The sequence below is a fragment of the Oryzias latipes genome, chromosome 22 (assembly GCF_053564925.1).
Source record: "Oryzias latipes strain Hd-rR chromosome 22, Olatipes_Hd-rR_3.1".
Lineage (NCBI taxonomy): Eukaryota > Metazoa > Chordata > Actinopteri > Beloniformes > Adrianichthyidae > Oryzias > Oryzias latipes.
In genome coordinates, this window is record NC_136258.1 from 11,433,583 (window position 1) to 11,460,000 (window position 26,418).

The 26,418-nt window shown below is 38.4% G+C and overlaps 2 protein-coding genes and 1 pseudogene across 3 annotated transcripts in view; all 3 read left to right on the plus strand.

The window, feature by feature from the left end:
- Positions 1–2,184: 2,184 nt before the first annotated feature.
- Positions 2,185–10,275, plus strand: LOC101172875 (alcohol dehydrogenase 1). Its single transcript, XM_023951759.2, has 9 exons — positions 2,185–2,323; positions 6,696–6,797; positions 7,530–7,671; positions 7,815–7,899; positions 7,980–8,199; positions 8,278–8,538; positions 9,144–9,276; positions 9,549–9,687; positions 9,790–10,275. Exons 1-9 carry the CDS (start codon positions 2,306–2,308, stop codon positions 9,821–9,823), a joined length of 1,134 nt encoding a protein of 377 aa, XP_023807527.1. The 5' UTR covers positions 2,185–2,305; the 3' UTR covers positions 9,824–10,275.
- Positions 10,276–12,311: 2,036 nt separating this feature from the next.
- On the plus strand, positions 12,312–18,800 carry LOC101172633 (alcohol dehydrogenase 1-like; annotated as a pseudogene). The gene is made up of 9 exons (XR_002289154.3): positions 12,312–12,548; positions 14,075–14,167; positions 14,321–14,462; positions 17,113–17,200; positions 17,310–17,529; positions 17,765–18,025; positions 18,165–18,295; positions 18,378–18,516; positions 18,596–18,800. The product of XR_002289154.3 is annotated as an alcohol dehydrogenase 1-like (transcript).
- A 1,711-nt stretch (positions 18,801–20,511) lies between these two features.
- Positions 20,512–26,418, plus strand: part of LOC101172385 (alcohol dehydrogenase 1) — a 6,758-nt gene continuing 851 nt past the window's right edge. Inside the window, exons 1-6 of the mRNA XM_004085215.5 lie at positions 20,512–20,694; positions 22,905–23,006; positions 23,645–23,786; positions 25,182–25,269; positions 25,385–25,604; positions 26,199–26,418. The exon at positions 26,199–26,418 is cut by the window's right edge and continues 41 nt beyond it. Of these exons, the coding sequence (XP_004085263.1) occupies positions 20,677–20,694; positions 22,905–23,006; positions 23,645–23,786; positions 25,182–25,269; positions 25,385–25,604; positions 26,199–26,418 (790 nt within the window). The 5' untranslated portion in view covers positions 20,512–20,676. The remainder of the gene's footprint in view (positions 20,695–22,904; positions 23,007–23,644; positions 23,787–25,181; positions 25,270–25,384; positions 25,605–26,198) is intronic.

A 26,418-nucleotide genomic window follows, 5' to 3' on the forward strand; every position in this document is an offset into this window, starting at 1 on the left:
TGTGTTCTTCTTTAATCCTCATCAACTGTAACAAAAGATATTACTTCATCAAAACCTAATATTTCTGACCTAACTAAAATGAATGCATTTGAGTATATAAGAATACAAATTTGCTTTAAACAACTATTTTTTTCAAAATCCTACACGCATTTAATAGTTTTCAAAAAAGTGGATTTCACTCAATTTATTCATGTTAACTTGAAATACCAAAATACCACTTTGTTTACTTAACTACTAAAAACTGCTTGGAAAATGTGCCTTATTTTTTGAAGAATGATCAAAGAAATAGTGTTTACAGTGTACCTTTGTTGGTGAATCCAGAAACTCATAAATAAATAAAAAACTAAGATTAAATCAGAGCTAACAAGGGAACCTTATTGTATTTTTTAGACCAGAACATAAACTCCATACTTTTATTTCACCTTATATTCTACTGTGTCTCCTGGTTTTAAAAGCGTGTGGGTTGCTGCAGTGAGACTCTTCATAAAATGACTAAAATAAGGGAAAATGTAAACACTAGAATATATTTGAAACAAAATAAATGATTAAACATATCATATTTTTTGGTGTTCTGTGTCTTATAAGACAGGTGGCAGTCAAAGGCTGAAGCTGTCCAAATCAACATCCTGATGTGGCACCTGTGAGGATGGATGATGATCTCAGCAAAGGAGAAGTTCTCATTCACAGGTTTAGACAGATTTGTGAACAATATTCTGATAGAATGGGAGCAAAAACAAGCATTAAGTTTTTATTTTTGTTCAGCGTAGATACAGTGAGCGATGATGACGCAAAACTATGCAGGTAAACAAACCAGGTTTGAACAATTCAGTGGAAGAAATGACTAAAAACAGAAGTACAGAACTAAAAGCAGTGCTTGCTGCATCAGAAACAAACTGAACTTTGTGTATGACTACTCTAAACCATCATAGGCACTGAGACAACACAACGCTACTGTCAGTGGAGTTTATATTTTCAGATGAGTGGTTCCAAAAAAAAATCGTATTGAGTCAATATGAACACATTTTTTCAAAACAGCAAATATTGTGGCAAAATAGGGAACATTAAAGAAGTAGTTTGGTTTAAAATGACACGAGCTGCTTGTTTCAATGAGCAATTTCTAATATAAGAAGTAAAGAGGACTTTATTTATTTCTGAAAAAGACCAGGTCAAAGAGACATCTAAAAATGGTAGAAACATTGCACAAACAACTGTTCTAGTCTTTCTATTCTATGGCAAAATATATTTGTATTATTCATTTCTAGTATACGCAGCACTACAGTGCAAGAAAGTTCCCTTCTCTGTCTTACACGCCCAACAGAAAAACAACAGTTGTTTGAAAAAACCTTGTCTCCAAAGCTACTGAAATGCAGTTTTTGTAAATGCTTGTAAATGTTTTTGTAGATGCTGAAAGCTTTCAATTAGATTTGATTCTGTTTTCTATTAGAGAATTATTTTTTAACCCACTGTGTATTGATGGACAGATGTTTTCCACTCATCTTAGTGTCAGAATTTCACCTTTGATGTAATATTTGTCTTTCCAGCAGATCTGGTATAATTGTTATAGCTTGAAATAATAACTTATTCAAATCAGTACTTGTATCCCCCACTTTCTCACCTCTTTTCCTTTTACTCTCTTCCACCCCCCCCCCCCTCACATTCTTCCCCTCTCCCTCCACACACACTAAATGTAACAAATAAATAAAAAATAATACAACAAAAAGGGATTTATACAAATCTACACCCAGGTTTCTCGAAGCTATATAACCTCTTTTTGTGATAGTAAAACCTGTCCAACACAAAAAGCCTTCAGCTCTAATCTGTTTGCTTAGCTGTTGGACAGAACAAGTTACAAAAAGAAAAAAAAGAAAAAAAAAGAGAATTATTTTTGTGTTGTATGTTTCTGTAGTTGTTTTTTGTTTGAGTCACAAGCCGTCTTGAAAATCTTAACCTTGTTTCTCGGTCCTGCAAGGTCATATTAAGAAAGCAAAAAGAAGAGGAAAAAGCAAAAACCATCTAAATGTGTCCAGTTACGGCCATAATCCAGTCTGTTCCAATTTAAGCCTGCTGTTAGATTATGCTCTGTCATTGTTTTTCAAGGAAAACTGCTCACACATGGTGTCTTTTGGACTGTTGAAAAAGCAAAAAAAAAAAATGGCCAAAGTTCGTGTTTTCATTTATTTTTCTGTTAAACATTAATTTCACTGGAATAGTCATGGATTTAAACTCTCTGTAAATGAGCGTCCTGTCTTACAGCTGCACCTTATCACTCGTGTCTGGAGTTTGAAAACATTTTTCTGCTTAAAAAATGGCCACAGCTGGAAAGGTAAGAAGAACTACAAAGATGCAGGGATGTTTTTAGAGGATTTTACTGCTGCATGTGAAAAAAAAATTTAAGAACTGTAATCAATTTGAATTTGATCTGAATTAAAATCTGGTATTTATGTCATTCGAACAATGTTCCTGTTTGCGTGAGATGGAAAGACATTCATCTTTTATATATAGATGTTTTTTTTTATCAAAATGGATAAGGTCAGCTTTAACTCTGGTTTTTCCTAAATAGGAAATCAAACACATTTGTTCCTGAAAAGAAATATTATTGAGTAACATTTGCATTTTTTTACTTTGTTTTTTTATGTTTCCTAGAATGTAGTCTACGATTGAGTTGTAGCCACTGTAAAATAAATAAATATATGAGAATAAAGTTGTAAAATTTTGAGAAAAATGTCCTAATTTTGAGAGAATTACAACGGAGTTTTAGAGCCACACAAAAAAAAAACCATTAAAATTACGAGATTTAAAGTCGTAAATTTATGAGAAAAAAACTCGTACATTTACGAGATTAAAGTGAAAGTGAGCATACAGAGCATCAAGTGAACGCGGCGCAGCCCGCAGCAGACTGACCGACTAAACTGAATTGAACGGGTAAACTGAATGTTTATTGATAACGTTCCAAACTTATGAAAGCTCATTTGTTTGATTTACAATTTATTAATGGTGGTTTGCAGGATCTCTGCAGCCCCTTGAGAAAGCCATCGGTATCCCTGCAGCTGTCCACTTCAATCCTTTCTTCCTCCATGAAAGCAAGATCTCTACGTTTGTGTGATGCTTCTGTCTGAGGAGGACCACTTTTTGGAGACTATTTTCATTCCTCTGCATTGTTTTATGTTGAAACGGGACGTTTCATCTGGAGGAGGGGGCGTATGTAACACTCTTCACTTCCGCAATGATGTTCGGGTGACAGGTTCATGACGTAAGGCAGTGCTTCTCAATTATTTGTTGCAAGGCCCCCCCTAGGAAAAGGAAAATGTTTCGTGCCCTCCCCCCCAACCCCCATCCCCCCACACACACACTCGCCGCGGTGACAACATATTAGGTTAGTATCTATAAAAATTAAGGAAGTATACCTGAAATTGTGTCTTCTAACATTGACAAAAGAAAAAAAAGCAATTTAAATCCACTTTCAATAAAGATTAACTTTATTTTGCCACACAGAAACCCAGTTATAATCTGAAACAGAAAAGAAGCTTAAAGTTCCTGAAATAGAAAATCTGTCATTCCTTATTTAAACTAGAAACATTTTGACCAACTGAACCATTTGATGCTGAGAAAAAAATTTCAGTCAATAGATAATATTAAATGTAAATTGATCTGAAACATTAACACAGCAGCACCAACATATTAACGTTTTTACTCTGAAGAAATAGGTAAAAAACATTGTGCAGATTTTTTTCTAAATGATTTTTATTTATCTCAAAAGGTGTAGCTGTTTTACTGCATTACCTGCTGTCTTTATGTCCAATACCAACTGACACCAACTAACCGACAGGCAGACAAAGAATACATTTATGGAAAACGAAGACATGTCAACAAAATGTCTGCAAAAAGTTAATAAAGAATGACATTATTAGCATGAGCTGAGTCATCTAAAGGCACACCATGATCCTGGTGTTGCACAACAGGGGCAGCACGCCGCGTGCGCATTCCATCTCGCAGCCTGAACCCACTACCCCTCCCCGCGCGCAGCTGCAGGGACAGCAGTTCACAGGTTTCAGGCTGTTACAAACTTTGTGATATAACAGATAATAGAAAACCAACAGTAGCGCAGATTTTTTTCCAAGCACTGAGCCGCTGTCACCGCAGCCCCCTTTTGGGCCCCGAGCAATTGCCCATATTACCTGTGCCTAAAACCGCTACTACTGCCCCCCCCCCCCCCCCCCCCGGCATCGCATCGGGCGTACCCCACTATTTGAGAAGCACAGACATAAGGTTACAAATGCACTTTAGGGTATGTGAATAAAAAGGAAAATAAAGGCTGCAGCCGTCCTCTACACCCAAACGTGTCCCTGAGCTCCTTATTTTACATATTAAACTCCGCTTTACTGACACCGAACCCCGTAAAGCCGGATACACTGACAATAGTTTGATTTTGAGTCGTCAAAAGGTTCAGACTCCCTTTGATTTTTAAACCTATACGGAAATAAAGCTTCACAAAAGGGTCCACATATTTCATCTTCAAGCTGGGCTCCAAAAACGGATGAGAATAAAGTCCCTTATGGGTAAAAAAGGTTGTCATTTTAAGAGAAAAAAATTGTAATTTCATAAATTTTTAAATGAGAATTTACAAGAATAAATTCATAAATTTATGAGGCAAAAGGCTGTTTACTACAAAAAATACAAACAACAAAAAATGAATCAACATTGTGTTCAGTTTGAGAGATGTAGAGTGCATCGTAAGATGTTACTTCAGCATTGGTTTCACAAATAAGGAAATGCTAAATCTATTAGCGAGTCAACGTATTTTTATTATAAGGATATTGAGAAGAATTCTTAGGAAACTGGGCCTCTTCAGAAGAAATCTCTTCACCAGTGGCGGTTCTACACTAACTTACTCCTTGGGCGAGTAACCCCCCCCGCACACATACAAAATTTGACAACATCCTGTTGTGTTCCCTATCTTCTATTTAGCCATTTTACACAAAAAATGCATGAATTTTCTAGACTCGTATTAAAGAGGGGTCAAACTCAGTCACACAGGGGGCCTAAATTAAAAATACGCTTAAGGTTTTGGGCCAAAGAAGATAAACATTAACGGAACACACTAAAGCTAAACTTTTAAACCTTTTAAACTGAACTTTTTGAAGATAAATATGAATAAAAACAGGAACATTAATCTAGAGTAACTCAAATTAAACCTTAAATAACTTATAATATTTTGCTCTCCATAGAAATATATTCTGTCAAAATTATACAAATATGAACATGCTGCAGAAAGAAAAAACAAAGAAAGCCTGGAAATAATAATAAGAAAAAATAACAAATCAAATATTTCCATTTTCTTTGCTCTTTTATCATTTTTAGAGCATTTTTTTTAGAGCTGGACTCCTGCTTCATTTTTCGCAATGATTTCTTAATGTGTGACGTCCTGTGTGTCTTTGTGAAACATATCAGAGGGATTAGATCTAAAAAAAAAAAAAAATTATTGTGAATACTATTTTTAGGTCATATAAAACATTAAAACCTAAATTTTAGAACTCATCAGTGGGATTACTCCTACATATTTGGCATTTCCCTAAATTTGTGCAACACCAACATCAGAAATCCTCCAAAAAACCTCAATCCATAAAAAATGGTCTGCGCCCACCACCCCTCCCCCTCCCCTTCCCTCTGACACACGCGGCTCCGTCTCTATGACGGGAGGCACAGCTGCGGCCCAGAGTTGATTGTTAGATAGAAAAAGATTCCCAATCACCTGTTAGTGTGATTCACCCAGCCATCGGTGAGTTGTGCCCTCCTCTCAAGTTTTTTGACTTGTTATGTTCCAAAGACTACCGCAAAGAGGTGTGGGCGCAAGCGTCTTGCAGCAGAGGGCGGTGGTCACGTGTGCGTCGGGTCTGCTGTGTCGGAGCAGGGAATTGTGGGAAATAATCCCCATTGCCTGCTTTTGTCGAAATTGGGTTGAGCACAGGTGTTTCTTCTGCCTAATTCCTTTTCATGTGCCTGTTTTACGTTGTTTCACTGTGAGTTATTTATCCTTTTTTATTTTTTTTTATTTTTGCACAATAAGTGTGAAGAGGGAATAGGATGAAGACATTGTTAAGAGTCTGATGTGTCTAGATAAGTGCGTAAATTGTCGGCAGTTGCAGACATGTCAAAAAAAAAGCTCAAAGCTGCCTCTTTGAATTTAGCACATCATGTGTAACACAACGGGCACGGAAAATGCTGCCCCCGATAAAGTGCCGCCCTGGTCCACCGCCCACTTCGCCCATATCAAAAACCGCCACTGCTCTTGACCCACAAGAAATGGATTTCCAGCGCCGTTTACGCCTTCGGCAGTACAGTTGCAGAGGTCCAAATGCATCAGCAATCAAGGATTCCTATGATGAACTGAAGCCTGATGGCACCTCCATAAATGCCTGCATTAAAAAAAAAAACATGAAATTAAGAATAAATGGCTAGGAATTGTTTGTTTATTTCTTAACCTGGGGGTTGTGTTGACCCAAAATAGTCTTCTTAATTAAAATTGGTTTTAAAAACTTGAGGATTGCAGATATTTTATAGCAAGTTACATGCAAAAAATCAGATGTGGATGTGCATAAAAATTAAGTTAAACCTGCAAAGTGGGAGTTTCCAAGGACCAATTGGCACATTTTAATGAAGGATAACAAAAGTGCACTTTTTCCCCCTGTGTGTTGCAGGTCATTAAATGCAAGGCAGCGGTGGCGTGGGAGTACGGAAAGCCACTGGTGACTGAGGAGATTGAAGTGGCACCCCCTGAGGCAGATGAGGTTCGCATCAAGGTAAGAAACATCCACGGCCATAACTACATTTTGGTCATATTTAGAATAAAACAATAAATTAAAAGGTATTTCAACAGAAAATTTCCACCCATTCTTTAAAGATTATCAGTTTTTTTCCAAACCAGAAACTCAAAAACAACCTTAGGCTGGACACTTCTACATCCTGTTAAATGGTTGTTGATTTTAGTCATAAGAAAAAGCATTTATTTTTGTCACGTTTTAGGCCTTCGTTATAACAGCCTTTACGGGTGGATACAGGCTGTCTGCAGGCGGAAAATGCAGAAATCAGTACGAGGAAATATCAAAGTCATAGACCGCTCGGTTAGCCTGGAAGAGGAAAACATCCATTTTTTTCTGCGCTCATGTTGCATGCGAGCGACAGGTCATAGCCCATAATTGTGCTGCTCGGTTCGCCTTGGCAGCCTGGCTGTCCAGATTTGCTTCCTTTTTGTGGTTCAGAAGCTGACAAACATTATTGAATCCAGTGTATCTCGAGTTTTTGGTTTTGTCTGAAGACATCTGAGATCCACAAGATCTGCAACAATGCTAATAGAACAGAAATAGAAAATATTGACTGATATCTTTGCAGTTATTCGAACTGACTTTTTGGTTTTGTAAAAAACAAAAAGAAAGGCAAACAGCAAATACCCAAAGTTAAATCAAAAAGAAGTAGAAAGAAATGTACAGTTTAAATTAGCTTTTGTTGTTTTTTAAATGTATTCCTCTGTGCAGATTGTGGCGACCGCGGTGTGCCACACAGACCTGTACCACCTGTTTGAAGGGACGGAAACTGAATTGTTTCCCACAATTCTTGGGCATGAATCAGCTGGCATCGTGGAAAGTGTTGGTTCCAGTGTCACTGAATTTCAGCCAGGTTGGTCAAAACTCAGAAACGTCACTAATCTATCACAGTATAAGAATATAGATGAAGGTAGACATATTGTATACATGTATAGATGTATACATAAACAATACATCAAATAATACATAAAATAATATATTGTGTTTGATATTTAGGAGACAAGGTCATTCCTCTGTTTATCAACCAGTGTCGAGAATGTCGCTTCTGTAGAAGTCCGAAGACCAACCTCTGTGACAAAGGGTAATAGATTTGATTTTTAGCCCATTCAATTGTGTATTAAGGTTTTTGGCATGTATTATGTAAATGTGTTTTTCTCCAAGGCCTATTGGTGCACACGACAAGTTAGCATTTGAAAAGTCAAGGATCACCTGCAAGGGGAAGAAGGTGCTGCCATTTATGGGAATAGGTTCATTCTCCGAGTACGTCCTGATGAAACAGATTGCTGTGGCTAAGATCGACCCGGTTGCTCCTCTGGACAAAGTCTGCCTCATTGGTTGTGCGATAAGCACCGGGTTTGGAGCTGCAGTTAACACTGCTAAGGTTTGTGCAGCTCATTGTTACAGTGAGCTCATATTGGAGCCCTCAAACATCATGCTGATCAAAGTCTTGTCCACTCAGGTTGAAGCGGGCTCCACATGTGCAGTCTTTGGTCTGGGAGCTGTGGGTTTGGCTGCAGTCATGGGCTGCAAGTTTGCAGGAGCTGAAAGAATTATAGCTGTTGACACCAATCCCAAAAAAGAGGAGAAGGCTAAAGTGTTTGGTGCTACTGACTTTGTGAACCCCAAAGATCACAACAAACCCATTAACCAGGTGCTGGCTGAGATGACCAATGGAGGAGTGGACTACTCCTTTGAATGCATTGGAAATGTAGACGTGATGGTGAGGAGACCTGATGAGTTAAGCTACATAAACACACAAGGCATGTGATGCCTATTCAAGAATGCACTGAACGCAGGTTCTTGAAGGTGCTTTTAGCTTATGTACTGTCACTGCCTGATACTATTGATGTACTCACAATTGAAAGAGGTTTGGCGAAGCGCTGGAAATCTTATGAATCCTGCTCCAGGCTTTTTCTTTCACATGTCTATTCCGATATATGCAAGACTTGGAGTCATGTGATTCCGGTCGGGCACAAACTGCAATTATTCATTTCTAATCAATGGTCACTTTTGAAAGGATTGGCACATCCGTGAATTAAAAAGTGCGATACCCATAAGTCACCAAATCCGAGTCCCTGATTGGTCAAAGTTCTACTGGCTTAAATTTCAACATGCGTTCAATGCTCACATGTTTTGTAAATAGAAAAACTGATTCAAAAACTTGGACCACTTAAGGGTTTTGAATGCGAAAGCCCGAAATGCACATTTGCACACGTTTGCATAGACTTTTCATCGGAAGAGGTTTTTAAGTTCAGTGAGAACGTAGGATCTCAGCAATGGTTGACGGTTTTGATCAAATAGAATGACGTTGTGTCCTTCATGCAGCGCAGCGCCCTGGAGAGCTGCAATCCAGGATGGGGAGTCAGCGTGATTGTTGGCTGGACGAACAGACATGACTTTGCAGCCCGACCCATCCAGCTCATTGTTGGACGAACGTGGAAAGGCAGTCTGTTTGGAGGTAAGACAAAGATGACCTTTACTCCTGACTGTGACACACATGGCTGCATTATTTATAAAATCAAAAAAAACAAGCACGTGTAAATATTGTAAATATTTCATCAAATATTGCTTGTTTTGTCTTAAGCCGGTTGTTGACTGCTGCTGACTTTGTCACCTGTGTTTGGTTGACATGTTATGTTTCAAGATGATCTAGTTGGATGACTCTACTCCCTCATTTAACAAAACTGTAAATTCAGATTTGCATGTTCATGTTTGCCCGCCATGCTTCAGGCTTTAAAAGTAAAGATGGCGTGCCCGAGATGGTCAGAGCTTACCTGCAGAAGAAGATCAAAGTGGATGAATTCATCACTCACAGCAAAACTTTGGCTCAGGTCAATGAAGGGTTTGAGCTGATGAAGAGCGGGCAAAGGCACGTTTATGGCATCACACCTTATTCTTTATTACATTGCAAAAGTTAGTTAGGGTTAAATGATAAAACAAAATCTAAAATTGTGTTTTGCTTCTGTTCCAGCATCCGGACAGTTCTGAATGTTTCTTCTGAATAACTGCAGTGTGTCTTCAGATGGTTTGTAAAAACGTAAGGCATGCTGCAACAGTGAGACCCTTAACAAGGTACCATTATAGTTGTTTCAAATTATTGAAAAATTTTAAAGGAATGGATGTAAATTCAAAGAAATATCCGAAACAAAATGAATGATTAAACATATCACTTTTCATTTGATGTTCTTTTTCTTACTTTAAAACTGGAATTAACTTAGCTCTTAATAGTGTCTCTTCATTTTTTTATTTCTTTGGAATAAATCCATTGCCTGTTTTTTAGTAACTTTTTCTAAATTTTATTTTTAATCCAAAAAGAATTTAACTTTTTGCAACCAGTCTTTTTTAAGAGATGAAAAAAAGGTTAAAAAATAGAAAAACAGCAAAATAAAACAAACAAATTGTAAAATGTATTTGCTTGCAAAAGATGAAATTATAGATTTAAACTATAAAGAGCAAATGGCTGTGTCATTATTATCAAAGCAAGAATCTTATGAATTAAAGGTTTTCAGTGATTTGTTTCCTGTTTTGAAGAGGCAACACTTTTTGAAAAGAAAAGGTCGACTTGACGGGGGGCGAAGACTTTAAACACTGGAGAGACAACAGGACCAAATTTGGCCACTTTTTTCCTCCCTTTTTGTGGGATACTGTTAATTGATGCTATCCAAAACAAACAAACAAACAAAATGTCAAATTAACTTACATCGTGATCATCTTTTGGTCTATTGTAAAAGTGTTCCCAGTGATCTATTAACTATGAAAATAAAAAAATAAAAAAACCTGTGTCGTTTTCTAAGACATAGTTTCTGCAGAGCAGCTGTCATCTTCAGAGTTTGCCTCAGAGTTGTGGGCGGAAAAAGCCTAGGGATTTTCAATATCGCAAGACAGTTGCGGTACTGACGAAGAAAGGACTAGTGGTGAGTGAAGAGTGAAAGATGGACACATTTAAAGGGAGGAGAAGGATGAGGCAAGATTTGACCAAGTCTATGGGGAGATTCAGTTTGAAATTTCTGCAGAATTTTGAAGCTGAGGATAGGAAAGTGTTTGAGAAAAGGTTCAGATTCAGGGAGGTGTGGGAACATACTTCTAATTCATACCAAGTTGGAGAATGTTCTCATTGAAAAACAGCACTAATGAACTGCATACGCTGTCAAAATAAAAGTACGATGATGGGGAGTTGGGTGGCTTGAATGTATTTTTGTTGAAGCTGACAAGACCAAACATGGAAATATTTTTGACCAACCACATGTACATGACTATTTCTCTAGAGTTGTAATGCCCTGCATGTGTTATTTCAGAGTGCAGCAATTTTTCACACTTGTGCTTCTGTTTATAAATTTTGTGCATTTGCAAATAGCGCCATAAGAAGAACACAACACAAAGTTTTGCTTCTATATTTTTATTTGAACCCTCAAATGAATCTTACAGAGAAGTGTAAATGTTTTGTTTACCAAAGTAGAAAAGACTGGATGGATTTACCACTACCTACTACTTTTTTTTTTACATCTGTAATGGAGAATGATGCAGAATGATACTTGGCATTCCATGACCAGACACCAGCCAGCAAAGCTTCAGCATAACTGACCCCCAAGAACTGTGTTCCTGCACTGAGGGGGTCCAGTTCCCTCCCCAATGTTGGAAGACAAGGGTCCAGTAGACGGCAGTTGGTTGTTCTTCCTGTTTTATGGCACTAGAAAGAAAAACCAAGTTCCCTTATTTTCTTAACCCTTCTGCTATCTTAGATGACCCCACCCTTACATTGACGTGTTCTCCCTACCATGACAAAGGTGGATAAAGGTGGAAAGATTTCATGTAATCCATGGACACCAGTGAAGATCACAAATCATTGAAGAAAAAAGGTTCAGTGCACTGTCTAGTGGGTCTAGATGACCCAACTCCCAATGTTAGAGTGCCTAGGACAGCACAAGGGTTACAGAATGAAACAAATCTTTCCCTTTCAGCTTTTTACTTCAGGGTTCACCACAGAGAATCAGCTTAACCCGGGACTCAACCATATCATAGGTCTGGTTTGGTTTGGTAAAGATTTTACGTCGGATGCCCTCCCTGACACAGCGCACTGTATTTAGCCGGGCTTGGGACAAGCACCATGAGACCCTTGTTTGGTCCACTTGTGGCTACATAAAGAATGCAGCAGCTAAATCGGGAAACACTATACAAAATAAATGAACCCTTTATTTTATTTCAAGCCATGTATTTTTGAATCTATGACTATTAGATGATCTCCCGAGTTTCTCCTTTTTAAATACCAGTACACATTTGGACAACAAAACACCTGTGAAGTTTTAAAGTTAAATGTCTTTTCTTTTCAGGTTTATGTGACCAAATCTTAATCGTGCAAATGTTTTTTCCTTAATCTCTTCATTGTTTCTACTCTACTGTTCATGGCATAAAATGAATGGGTAAATAGGTTCACTAGAAAAGGTAAAATGCCAACCTGGCAACCACAGACTTTACCAGAGTAACTAGCTGACACTTAGGAGCTGTGGTGATTGGAAATGTAAACCTGGTGTGATCCTGACAAAGAGCTGAAGAAGACTCCAAAGGATCAGCACATTCTAAGATGTGTTTTGGGTCATGTCCTCTAAGAGCCAGAAAAAGCTGTTCTAAATTTATACTCTGTTGCCTGCTGTGCTGCAGCTGCTAACTTGTTTTCAGTCCTCAATTTTTAGCGGTTATTCCTCCAGTTCGCAAAAAATGTCAACAATTGGAGAGGTAAGCCAAACTTTGCTTGTAATTTATGTCATATGGTTGCCTTAAGTTTTAAAGCTGATGCTTGAGAAGAAATGTATATTTATTGGAGTAATATGTGTATATACTTTTGAAATGCTGAGTTAATTTTTATATATATTTTTATCTTTAGAACTTGTACGGGTTGCTGTTTCTAAAGTGACAAAGTCAAATGTTAACAGCAATATTTTTGGTTATTTAGCCTTTTTCAGGAGGGAAAAAATGGGTTTCATTTTCTTTCTAAATTCATATTTTCACCTTTTTTTTAATTCATGCATTTTTATTAAAATGTTACATTTACTAACTAGATATTTAGTTGGCAAGCTAAATATGTAAAAGTTAAATATTTTTTAAGTAATTATATTTGACAAACTAAATATTTAATTTGTAAACTAAATATTTATTTTAAAATTTAACATTTAGATTGCAAATTAAATATTTAAGATCCAGTTATTCTTTTAAATCTAAAAATGTAACCACATTTTTGTGTTAAATATTGAAGTCCAAATGAAATATGTGGTTTTTAACTAAACATTTATCTTGAAACTCTTGAACTGAATATTTAGCAAACATGCAAATGAACTTGCCAATGAGCAGAAATGGACCACCAAAATAAAAGCTTAATTTTTTTTTTTTTTGTGTGCCATCTTTGAATTCATTCTTGCCAGAGTCATCTATGCATGTACTAGTGCTATACTGATTCGACATGTTCAACATGCTGGCCAAAAACATTGGATAAGCTGTTCTAATGGCTATTCTTTTGTAAATGGACTTCTTGTCAGGACATCGCTACACTTTTGAGACCTGTCTGTACGGCCACCTCTGCTGGAACATCCCCGGCCTACCGCCTTGAACGGAACGGTTGTAGGCTCCAAAAATTTAAACGGATCGCCATTCGACATCTGACGTCATTGAAAAAAATGCATTTTAAAAAGAAAGTTGTAGTTACATATGCATGAATTAAAAATTGAGAACATGCGTTAGAAAAAAAATGATTTTTTTTTTCTCCTTTTTATTTCCGCTCATTGGTAAGCATATTTACTTTCATACAAATCCTCATGTCAGGGTAACTATTTTCATGATGTCTTTGCCATGAAAAAAAAAACACTAATATTGTCCTTAGCAGTTAGTGGAATTTGAAACTGCTGCTTTTTTTTTTTTTTTTTTTTTTTAATCTTTTGACATTTTCTAAAGCAGTTCTGTCAGAAAAATCCACTTGGTTAACCTCAAAACTTTTATACTTGTTTGCTGGCCTTTAAAAAGGCCAGTTCCAGAGGTATGGCACATATTGGTGATCCGCAATAAAAAGAAGCCTCCATTTTTGTTTCCCGATTTAAAGCCAACTAGGAACTACCAAACGTTGCAGTTCCTCAAATGACCACTGGAGGCAGGTTTCAAACTGGAGCAATTCGCTATTAAATCTGTTAAAATTCCAACTTGTTTTACTTTTCTGTTTATAAACTTGTATTTTGTTTTTTATTTATTAAAGTAATAAATGAACATATTTTTAGGTCATCGAGTGCAAAGCAGCAGTGGCCTGGGAGCCCAACAAGGCTGTGGAGATTGAGGTAGCACCCCCACAGGAAAATGAAGTCCGCATCAAGGTGAGAGCCTGCAGTTGTAAAGATGAACAAACTTTTTTTTCTTTTTTCAAACCATGTTTGCTAAATTAAAGAAATAACTGGATTAGTGAGGACACTTGCTCACCCTCCGCTTTGTTATGTGCTTAAAGCATTGAGTTAATGTTTTTGGAGCAGATTGTGGCGACGTCTGTCTGTCACTCAGACCTGTACCACCTTTTTGAGTACATGCACCCAGAAGGCTTTCCAACTGTCCTCGGCCACGAGGCTGCTGGGACTGTGGAGAGTGTCGGACCTGGAGTCACTGAGTTTCAGCCAGGTCTGTCTTTCTCCTCATTTAAAATACAAAGTATTTTTGTGAGCACCAATTAAAAAAAAAAACTGTGGGGTGGGGACTGATGTTTAAAGTGAGACCACTTTGTAGACCTACTTTATGGAAACTAACATTTAATTAGTGACTGAAATCCATTGTACCTGGTACCAAATGTAGACCTCTGCAAACAAGCAGTGTCCAAATTCTGTCTGGAATGAAATTCAATTCTTATTTTGTGGCTGAGGAAACATTTCTGATTCAGATTTCTGGTTTTAAAGAAACTCTTTACGGAGAAGTGGATTATGCTTAATCTCGGAAAGTAGCAGAGGGAGGATTATATTTTCAAAATTGCACCAAATGCAAAAGTTTTACACCCAAAAATGAATCCGTTTCTCTTTTAATGCGTGCCTTGTATAATGAATCCCACTTTCAGTTATACTTAAAATCCTTTTAATAAAGTCGGAAGAATTGAATATCTGTGAGACCAGGATTTTATCACAATATTTGGACTTGAAGATTTGTTATTGTCGATTGTCGGTTATGTAATTTAGTTAATGGAAAAAGCTAGTTTTTGCCCAATTGGTAATGCTAACTAAAGTTTCAATACATGACTTATTCATTAGAAATGTATTTATGGTATTTTGGCTTTGTTCATACCTTTAATGATGGGCTTATGCATGTCTTTACTTCTTTTTATCATGACGTTTAAACCCCACCCCCTTCTGGTTTTAATGTTAGCCGTGTTGAAAGGACTTTGGCCTCGTCTGGATTGTCAGCGGGACCGGGTGGCTGCAGGCAGAAAGGTGCCTGAGATGCACATTTGCACAAAGATCAAGAGAATTCCTTCAACATATAAAGGGGGGGGGGGGGCCACATTCATATTCTTTCACGCAAACTCCTTTTTTATGTTCTTTTTCTGAAGGTACAGATATGAGCTGCTGAGCCTCTTAAGCAAGTGTGGTGTGACTAACAAAGGGGCAAAACTGTGTCAAATGTGACAACCTACCACCACTGTAGGTGGTGCCTCTGGGCCCTGACCATGTCTTAAAAAAGGTCATATGGAGTCCATGGAAATGTGAATAAACCATCAAATAAATGTCCTTTACATTATAACTGGTTCCGTTAGAATATCTTATCTGATATCCCTGAAGCAAAGGTGGGCAAACTACGGCCCGCAGGCCGGACCCGGCCCACTCTCCATGTTTGGTCCGGCCCACTGAACAATATCAGAGACCCATGTTTGTTTGTTTTTTAAATCTGGCCATGCGATCAACACCCGCATAGAACGTGACATTTCAGTCCACCCTTCTGCAGTCTATGTTCAATCTGAAACCCTCTAAAATCTGTCAAGTGGAGCAGAAGACAGTCTTCCCTTTTTATGTCACAGTTCATCTTTCCCGGTTTAGCTCGTTCTTTTAGAGCGATTATGCTGCTTTTTTTTTTTTTTTTTTTAAACAGTGCACTCTGTTCTGTGTCTTGATTGGCTGGAGACCCTGTCAATCAATCTCCTCTGTGCCGTGTCTCCTGTACAGAAACACGGAGCTCTTCAGATCTACAGAAATCTGTGATCACAATCAGATCTTTGTTTTCATTCTAAGATCCTGGACTTAATTTCTATGAAGGTTTGATAATTGAAACAAGAGAAAAGTGTGAAAATGTTCATGTCTGTCTGTAAAAAGTGTATGAAGTGGGCAGTGAGGAGATTTACTGTCATAAAATGTATGTAATCAAACTCCGTGGATTTCACAGATCACGGGTTATTTCAAGAACGAAACTCCAGCAATAAACGAGAGTACTCTGTACTGGTGAAAAGGTAACAGATATATCTAAAGCTGCAGCAGAAGACATAGAAATTTGCCTTTTTATTTTTTTCATTATTACTGGATGAGAAACAGACGTGCAGGACACAGCGCAGCTGCTCAGTTTTAGCCCAAACTGTTAGACAAGGGAGGAGCAGCAGCCCTCAAAGTCTCAGCGAGACAAAGACGGGAGAGGATCAACTATTTATTGTTTCTTCTTTTTAATGCATCAGTACATTTTTTCCCCTGGCTTTTTGTATTTGAAAATCAGTTATTTTTTGAATTTTAGTGTTATTTTATAAAAAGGATTATGACTTAATAAAACTTTATTATAGGGCTTTACAATAAATTATAATATAAGTCTAAAGTTTTAAATGACTTATTGTGGCCCTCACAAGAAAGATTTGGCGGACTCCACTGTAGCATCCATGTGGTGTTGGAAGATTTGTTGTTTTTCATTCTTACGATCATTCAAACACCTGAACGCAGCATTTCTCTAAGTTTTACATGAGGTACATCAAGCCATTGGTGCAATTGGCTCTAAAACAAGAACAAAAGTTTTAACCTAAACTCTGAAATGTTCTGTTTATAAAATATAATTTTCAATCCAAATGTTTTCATCCAGGTTCCATGTTATTTCTTTCTCACTCCACGCATCTGCTCCTGGTCCGCCCCCTTCTATCCAATTTTAGAACCCTATTTGGCCCGTGACCCAAAATACTTGCCCACCCCTGCTCTAAAGTCTGCTGTGGTGTCACTCGTGTATCAAGTAAAGAAACATGTTTGCAAATGTCCATGTTCTACATAGTAAAAACTTACTGTTTTTGTCTTTATTTGGATTATTTTTGTTCTTGTAGGAGACAAAGTGATCCCTATTTTCCTCTGTCAGTGCAGAGAATGTCGCTTTTGTAAAAGTCCCAAGACGAACCAATGTGAACTTGCATGGTGAGCTCTAACTTTTTAACACCATATGAGAATATTAACCTGGCCAAAATGTCAATTTGGGTGTTTGTATGTTTTTAACAAAGTTTGTCCAAACTTTTTCCTGACACAGGACCCGAGTTTGTCAGAAAATAATGGCCTCTGTAGAATCCAGGTTTACCTGCAGAGGTAAGAGGGTGCTGCAGTTTATGGGAACCAGTACCTTCTCGGAGTACACTGTGGTTCATCAGAGTGCAGTGGCCAAGATCGACCCTGCTGCTCCTCTGGACAAAGTCTGCCTCCTTGGATGTGGGATCTGCACTGGTTACGGAGCAGCGGTGAACACTGCAAAGGTGTAAACAAAATGTAGAATGTTACTTATTCTTTTTTTTTTTTTTTTTTTTTTTTTTTTTACTAATTCCAATGAGAGCCGAAGTTTAAAGTATAAGGCTTAAAATATATATACATCGATACATGCTCATCGATCCTCTCAAACTGTCAGACCATAGAATTCGCTCCAATCATAGTCTTGACTTTTCAATTTTATTTATTTATTTTTTTAAATGTATATGGTCGTGTCTACTTTAGGTTGAGCCGGGCTCCACATGTGCAGTCTTTGGTCTGGGAGCAGTGGGTTTGGCTGCAGTCATGGGCTGCAAAGATGCAGGAGCCAAAAGGGTCATCGCTGTGGACATCAACTCTGAGAAAGCTGAGAAGGCCAAAGCATTTGGTGCAACTGACTTTGTGAACCCCAAAGATCACAACATACCCATCAATCAAGTCCTGGCAGAGATGACCAACGGAGGAGTGGACTACTCCTTGGAATGTGTCGGAAAAGTGGAAGTCATGGTGAGCAGAGTCTTTTAGGAGGACCAGAAAGACTGTACTCTTTCTTTTTCATGCAATCAGTGTGTAATCCATGGTTGCATTTTAAGATGCAAATATGACAGATTTTTTTTTAACTTTTATTTATTTTTGCTCCATCTAGCGTTCTGCATTAGAGTCCTGCATAAAAGGCTGGGGCGTCTCTGTGATTGTTGGCTGGACGGATGTTTATAGCATCAGTCAAACCACTGAACCTCCTTTGTGGACGTACTTGGAAAGGTTGCATGTTTGGAGGTAAGATATTTCCCTTGGGTGTTTTTGTTTTTTTTCTCATACGAACACTAGTTTTAAATTGTTCATACATTTGTGGGTACAGGTTTCAAAAGTAAAGATGGTGTAGCTCAAATGGTTAAAGCCTACATGGATAAGAAGCTGCTGGTGGATGAATTTATCACTCACAACATGACTTTGGATCACATCAATGATGCCATTGAACTGATGAAAGACAGTAACTGGTACATTTCCACAAACATTTGCCATTCACTCAAACGTTTTATACTAATGGGTTTTGTTTATTTTTATTTTATTTTGCAGCATCCGGACTGTGATAAGTTTGTCTCCAGAATAACCCATCTTTGAGATCATTATGCCCATTTGGTTGAATTGCTGCATTATGGAGCCTGTTTGCACATGGGAGATGAAGACGAGCAAATGCTTTTCCTGACTTCTGTCCACATGCTGGTCATAAGTGAAAATGTCCAACCTAATGGGAAATGAGTAAATGGCAACTACAACTCAATTTGTTTGTCCTTTTTCTTTGCTTAGAAATTCTAAGGAAGTGAACAGCAAGTACAGATGGCTATTGTCATTTTTAGTTGTTTGTTCGGTTTGACAGCTGAGGCTTAAATCAAAATGTTTTTCAAATCTGTACAGACAACATCTGAACCTCCTAATCCTCAAAGTATTTTTTTTTCATTTTTTCCCCAAAATTGTTGTGAATCTAGAGCAAAACAAAACAATGCAGTTGGAAAAGCCTGAAGCAAATGAACTACGGCTTGGTGGCCATTTAATGACGAACTCTAAGAATTGGTGATTTTCGTGGTGTCTACAATACGGGAACACTTTTGTACGTGTTATTTCTTTCTTTGTTTGGATTTGCTTTCTCTCATGAAATTTCACACACATGCCGCCAGCTCGAGTCTACTAACACCAGAGGTTTTGTTGACCTTTGACCTTAGGAAGAAGCCATCTTGAATTTTTAGTTCCAGACGCATACAAAAACTTCTCTTAGGGATTTTTATCGATCGTTTCGTAACTTATCGGGCATCAATGGCAAGCTACTGTGGGAAAAAAAAATGTTGCAATTAAAAGTTGTAGATTGTTAAAGGCGTGCGCAAAGTGAATTCACACCTGTTGCGGTCTTAACTAGCTCACACGTTTTGTATCGGAATTTTGGCTTGGCCCACACTGAACAACAATGTAACATACAATATGACAGTATTAAAACTGTGGGTGTGGTAAGCAATAAAAACACTGTTAAAAAAATGTGCTGAAATGAAAGGAAGTTTTGAAATTATTACGGGATGGCTACACGACCTACGGTTTGGTGACCATTTTGTGCCAAAACCTGTGATTTTGTACAATATTGGAAAATTACCCCCCCCCCCCCCCCCCCTCTCCTGAAATTACACAAACTTGCCGCTAGTTTAAGTCTACAACCTGGGCTTTTGTCGACCACTAAGGGAAGGGGGCCGCCATCTTGAATAGTGAGCTCACAAAAGTGCCGTACTGCTAATACTATTATATTCAAAGGAATACTGTCAAAGTTTAATACATGCATCAATGGCTAGAACTGAACAAATTGAAATACACTGGATACGAACAATCCTCCATTGCTAAGGACATCCAAAAGTTTATTTTTTCCGATCCATCTGAGACAGACATTGACCTGTTCGTGATCCCCAGCCAACTACAACATAAAATGGTTGCTAAGGAGATAAAATCAACAGAAGAGCCGCTATCATGAAAAAAGTGGATTTTCTTCAACTTATCACATGTAGCTCTTACCAGTATGATAATCTTAAGCAATTGGGTTTTTTTTGAGTGAGTTGATGATGCTGATTGCAATGCTAGCACTTTTAACCACATTCGCATGACTAGCATAGTTAGTATAATTAGCATCTTAACCCTTGTGCTATCTTAGATGACCCCACCCTTAAATTGACGTGTTCTCCCTACCATGACAAAGGTGGAAAGATTTCATGTAATCCATGGACACCAGTGAAGATCATAAATCATTGAAGAAAAAAGGTTCAGTGCACTGTCTAGTGGGTCTAGATGACCCAACTCCCAATGGTAAAGTGCCTAGGATAGCACAAGGGTTAAGCTATGTGCTTTTCGTAGAGGTGGGTAGCGATGGTGGAGGTGGTGCGTAGAGGTGGGCGTCAGGGGTGGGTAGCGCTTGCGGTTTAAATTTTCTTTTTCTTTTTTTTTTTGTCCCCTCATTTGCTCCAGAGTTTAAAAAGTGGGCAAAACTCAAGGATAAAGACACCTGAAGGGTTAAAGTCCTGCCGGCAGAAAGATAAAAGCAGATCTTGCTTTGTCTTAGTTTTCCGCCGTGCTGCAGCTGAGGTCTTATCAGTCAGGATTTGGTAGCGATCCACTGCAGAGCAAAAATGTCCACAGCTGGGAAGGTAAGCAGAATTGTGCATACATTTTATCTCTCAACTTGTTTGCCTATGGCAGACATGTTTTGAAACTGCTCTTTTGTGCACTGAGTTATAACAAAATGAAAGCAGTTTGAAATGACAATTTTTTTTTTGTGGTGATGCTGGTGTTTGTAATTATATTAAACCCCTAAATCTACAGGTTTTGCTGTTCTGTTTATTTTATTTTTTTACAATTTGATCATTTCTTGGCGCAAACAAATGTTTAAACAAATGTTAGTTTTGACAGCATCATTTTTACACCAGACAGCAAAGAACGTGAAAATGTTCCAGTTATTGGTTTTAATAATCTAAAATGAACCGCCGTTTCTCCAATTGATTCTATTTTACAGCTGGTTCTTTGCAGTTACTGCCGAAGCCGTAAAACGTTTCCCTGATAGCAGGTGGACTTCAGACTTCTGTTTTCATTTTAGCCTTTATCAGGAGCAGAATTAAACATTTATTTTTGGATGGCTTTATTGAAAGGATGGTCAAAAGTAATATACTATTTCCATACATCATTTAAATATGATCAAATTAGTTCATTATAATTTCTCGGTTGAGATGTCATTTTTTTAACTGTGTAGAGACCAAATCTAATTTCAAACGCTCGGTTTTGTATTAGTCACAACTACTCTCAACTGCATCTCATCTAACTCAACTGCTTTTGGAGTTTTTTGGCAAACCTGCAATTTGCCCAGGGACTACAGTTGAAAATTAGATTAGCAGCTAACACTGGCACATTAACCCTTGTGCTATCTTTGATGACCCCACACTTACATTGACGTGTTCTCCCTACCATGACAAAGGTGGATAAAGGTGGAAAGATTTCATGTCATCCATGGACACCAGTGAAGATCACAAATCATTGAAGAAAAAAGGTTCAGAGCACTGTCTAGTGGGTCTAGATGACCCAACTCCCAACGTTAAAGTGCCTGGGATAGCACAAGGGTTAACAGAAATGTGCACTATCCCTGTTCAAATGACTACAATTAAATAAAGTTTTCAGCAAATATCGAACTGGTGATTTGATTAGCTCAATGAACACTGTGCAAAAATGACAAAACAAATGTATAAAGTTGCATCAGGTTAAAATATAAAACAAAAAAAGTCCATCCAGTCCAAAGCCGCTCCTCAAAGGTCCACCGTAGAAGCCAGTCGTGTGTGAGGAAATCTGTGTTGCTGCAGGTGAAAGGAACGCACAAAAAGGGGAATTTCAGGGTGCTGCATAATCAACATCGACCACACGCATAGACAGATCAGGAGGAGATGACAGCATGTTAATTCGGATTCCTTGGACCAGGTCAAAGAATTCCTACCTTAAAGAAGCTCTTTCATATCTTTTAGTTCTTGATGCTGCTCATTACAGATTTCAGTTTTGTGCTGGTCCAGGTCAGACTGTCAAATCAGTCTTTGAGTTGCAACTCTTTGAGCTGTTATGACTTCCCCCAGTTCTTTTTTCCAATGCCTTGGTCTCTTCACAGGCTTCTGGGAAAGTTGTCTCTGCTGCCGTGAATCTGCCGTAAAATTAATTCAGGTGTCAAGGGGTAATAGCTGTTTAGAAGTCCGTGGCATTTTGGCTTCTTAGCCAGCAGGGACAGTACTTCCTATTTGGAATGTGAGGAGAGAGGGGCCACTCACTCCAGTTCTCATATACAGTCATAGAGAAAAACTCACTCTGTTGCTGCTGTTCTATAGTCATTTACAGATTAGTTTTTCAACATTTAATTCTGAAGAAATAAAACAAGCAAAAATTTAACTTAAACTTGATTTGTCAAACTAAATGTTCTAGGTTTGACTATTTACAAGTTTAGAATGCATGTTTATTGCATTTTAATTTATTTTAATTTTATTTTTTTACCGTGGTTTAGTGTTTGAACTTTAAGTTGAATTATTTTTCATATCCTTTTGGTTCATCCTGAAACTTTTAAAATGTTTTTCAGTCTTTCAGTTCTTCACCTTCCTCCTTGTTTTATTGTATTCCCCTGAAATACAAAAGAATTAGTCAACAGTTTAAGTTTTTTCATATCAAATGTAATCGCGTACAAGTTGAATAAACTTTAACATAAACCAATAAACCTCACAGTACGAAAGAATTTCGGCCTGTCTGTTAAAAATCTGACATTTTTAGTCTTTATTTGGGTGAACACAAGAAACTTCCGTTTCTAGAATGTTCATGAATCTTTTTGCTCCCTCAGGTCATCAAGTGCAAAGCAGCAGTTGCCTGGGAGCCCAACAAGCCTGTGGTTATGGAGGAGATAGAGGTGGCCCCCCCACAGGAAAATGAAGTTCGCATCAAGGTGAGGGAGTGATGAAGACTCACAACTCAACAGTAGGATAGAACTGTTTGGCGTGAAAGGAAAAGGGTTTGGTCTGGTGTGGCATCTGTGAAATGCAGACTTTAAATTGTGGTTACAGTTCCACTTAGATCATATTTTGATTTATTTCAAAAGCGTTCCCGGTGGTCTTTTAAGGAAGATCCTACTGTTCTCGGGGCAAAATCATAAAACCTGTAATTTTCTGGTACAAAGTTTCTGCAGGGCTACAGTAGTTCATCAGAAATTCAGAGTTGTTGTTGTTGGAGCAGAAGTAAGCCTCCACTAATATTCCATCATCCCTTCATTTACACAGTCTCCTGCTAAAAGCCCCTCACTCCCCCCACGCTAACATTAGTCATGACACTACAACAGCGAGCAATATCGGAGCTATCCAGCAGTACAGTTTTGAGCCAAACGTCGGCTCAGACGAGGAAAATGAAGAAATGAATGTATTTATCTGTCTGCAAATGGATTTTTCAGAATGGAGCAGAGAGGGGAGACTTTAGCTCGCCCATTTCACTTGCTAAAATAAAGAAATGCCAATTTTATCTTTCATGAGAAAAATGCTACAAAAAGTTGTTGAAAACATAATTTTTATTGGAGTGCTGTCTTTGGTGCAGATTGTGGCGACATCTGTGTGTCACTCAGACCTGTACCACCTTTTTGAAAGCATGCATCCAGAAGGCTTTCCAACTGTCCTCGGCCACGAGGGCGCTGGCATCGTGGAGAGTGTCGGATCTGGAGTCACCGAATTTCAGCCAGGTCTGTGTTAAATCACTAACAATCCAAAAGCGGCATTTATTTGAACTCTTTTATATGACAACTAAAAGCCCTCGAAAGTGTCCGCAATCCATGTTTCCTTCCGTTTGACTGTAAATTCGCGGTGGCAAATTTACAGGGTGCATGGCAACTCCATTATGGTAGCTTTACTGCAATTTGATTGATGTCTCAGATCAACCAGTTTTGGGTTATTTACATACATTAAAATGTACATTCTTGCACATATTTAGTGGGACAATAGATTATGGTCATCTTCATGCTATAACTGCACATGTTTGGGAAAACAACAACCCCTTTATTGCAACATCGGAGGACAAACCAGATGATAAAAGAGAAGAACAAATGCCTAAAGGCTGTCATGGTCAAAGAAAGTACAGTTTATATGTTCTGTTTTAAAGGGTCTAGTCATGCTTTCCTTTCAGAATAAACTATATCCATATGATAATATATTACCTTTGGCACACAATAGAACACATTTTAATAAAATTGGAGGTTTTGGCGCAGCTAATTTTCCTCCTCGGAAGACGACTTGATCTCTGAGGCTCTCGCTCCTTGTGGGTGGCGTCCTTTTCATGACGTCATCCTAGAGTCGGCATCTGCAGCGCGTCTTTTTGCCCTTGAAAACAAACAGCCGAGTTTTGGTTATCATATCAAAACATGGTTATGGGAGCAGCAGCCAAAGATGCCAAGATCTGTTCTCCACAGAAAATCCCTCCAGTTTTGGCTGGAGGAACCCCAATCCATTTCCAGAACAGCCGAGAGCCGTAGGGGCCAAGAGATCCAATCAAAGCTTTTTTGAAACATTTAAGAATTTGGAATTACAGAGGAAACTCCAATGTGAGGCAAATAATGTTTACCCTTAATCAACTATCAGTTAGAATTGGGGCTGTATGTGGAGAAAAGAGAAAATATTTTATAGATAAAATGGTGTACAAACTTTTAGACGTCCACTTGAAGCCATTTTCTAAATGACTGCTTATTTTTGGATTTTTTTATTATTGTTCAGACTTACATTACAGATGAAACTTTAATGCAGCCAAACTTTTGCAAAGATGGATATGAATATTGTGCATATTAAACGAAAGCATTATTGCTGATCACCACTAGCTCCATGGAGAAAGTGTGTGTGTGTGTGTGTGTTAGCCTGGGGGCAGTGCTGTCAGTTGTTCATGGAACGGGCTGCTCTCACTGGTCTACGTCACCTCGTGAGAACCCAATCATTTATGTGGATTGGGAGGGGCTGGTGCTTAGAGCCCAGGTTTTTACGGGAATTCGGGAATGGAGCAAAATACCGCTTGGGGTTTTTTTTTGTTGTAAATTACCATTATAAAATAAAAAAATCAAAAGTTTTGAAATATTTTCTTTGTTTTCCTTTAGGTGACAAAGTGATTCCACTTTTCCTCTGCCAGTGCAGACAATGTCGCTTCTGTAAGAGCCCCAGGACAAACCAGTGTGAAGCTGCATGGTAAGCCAGACCTGCTACTTCACATTCTGTTTTCCCTTTACATTGTACATAGGAACTTCTTCCAATATTCCTGACTTTTTTTTTTCAAACATGGGGGAAAAAACCTTTTGTACAGGACTCGGATTCGTCAGGAAATAATGGCCTCTGTAGAATCCAGGTTTACCTGCAGAGGTAAGAGGGTGCTGCAGTTTATGGGAACCAGTACCTTCTCGGAGTACACCGTGATTAACCAGATTGCTGTGACCAAGATCAACCCTGCTGCTCCTCTGGACAAAGTCTGCCTCCTTGGATGTGGGATCTGCACTGGTTATGGAGCAGCGGTGAACACTGCAAAGGTGTGTGTTTGAGACTGTTGTGCACAAAACTAACATAACTACACAGACATTTAACAAAGACTATAAAGAAAAGACTAAACACAAATCTTGGTCTCTTAGTGTAAAAAGTAGAACAAATGAATAATAACCAACAGAAGTAAAGCAAATAAACATTAAATAAGTCCATTAGTTTCTCCCCTGGAGGTTCCTGTAGATGGCGCCTGCCCAATTGTCTGGAGTATTTAAAGGCTGTGAAGACTTGACCTCCTCCTTTGCCGGTCCTCACAGCACAGCTCCAGGAGCAGAACCTCAGCCACACCTGTAGGGACCAGCAGCACCCTCAGCACTGGCAACTCAAAAACGGGTGACATTAATTAAACAAACCAAAATAAGTAAACTAAACAAATGTACGTGTGCTACAAATAATTATTGAAAACGGAGAATAAATTTATATTTTAACTCAAAGAAAGCTGTGCATTTAAAATTAAAAAGAAAGTGTGCAATGCTGGGAGGAGGTTACTGCCATTTTGTTTGTTGGTGTGGCAGGGTATGCTGCCATCACACCTATTCTTGAGTAAAAGTAGATGGTCGTGTTAAGAGCATGTTTTATTGCAGGTTGAGCCGGGCTCCACATGTGCAGTCTTTGGTCTGGGAGCAGTGGGTTTGGCTGCAGTCATGGGCTGCAAAGATGCAGGAGCCGAAAGGATCCTCGCTGTGGACATCAACTCTCAGAAAGCTGAGAAGGCCAAAGCATTTGGTGCAACTGACTTTGTGAACCCCAAAGATCACAACATACCCATCAATCAAGTCCTGGCAGAGATGACCAACGGAGGAG

Coding starts and splice junctions, on each gene's coding strand:
- LOC101172875 (XM_023951759.2), top strand. Junction 7,672..7,814: donor TGTCACTGAATTTCAGCCAG/GTTGGTCAAAAC, acceptor TTTGATATTTAG/GAGACAAGGTCATTCCTCTG. Junction 8,200..8,277: donor CTGCAGTTAACACTGCTAAG/GTTTGTGCAGCT, acceptor TTGTCCACTCAG/GTTGAAGCGGGCTCCACATG.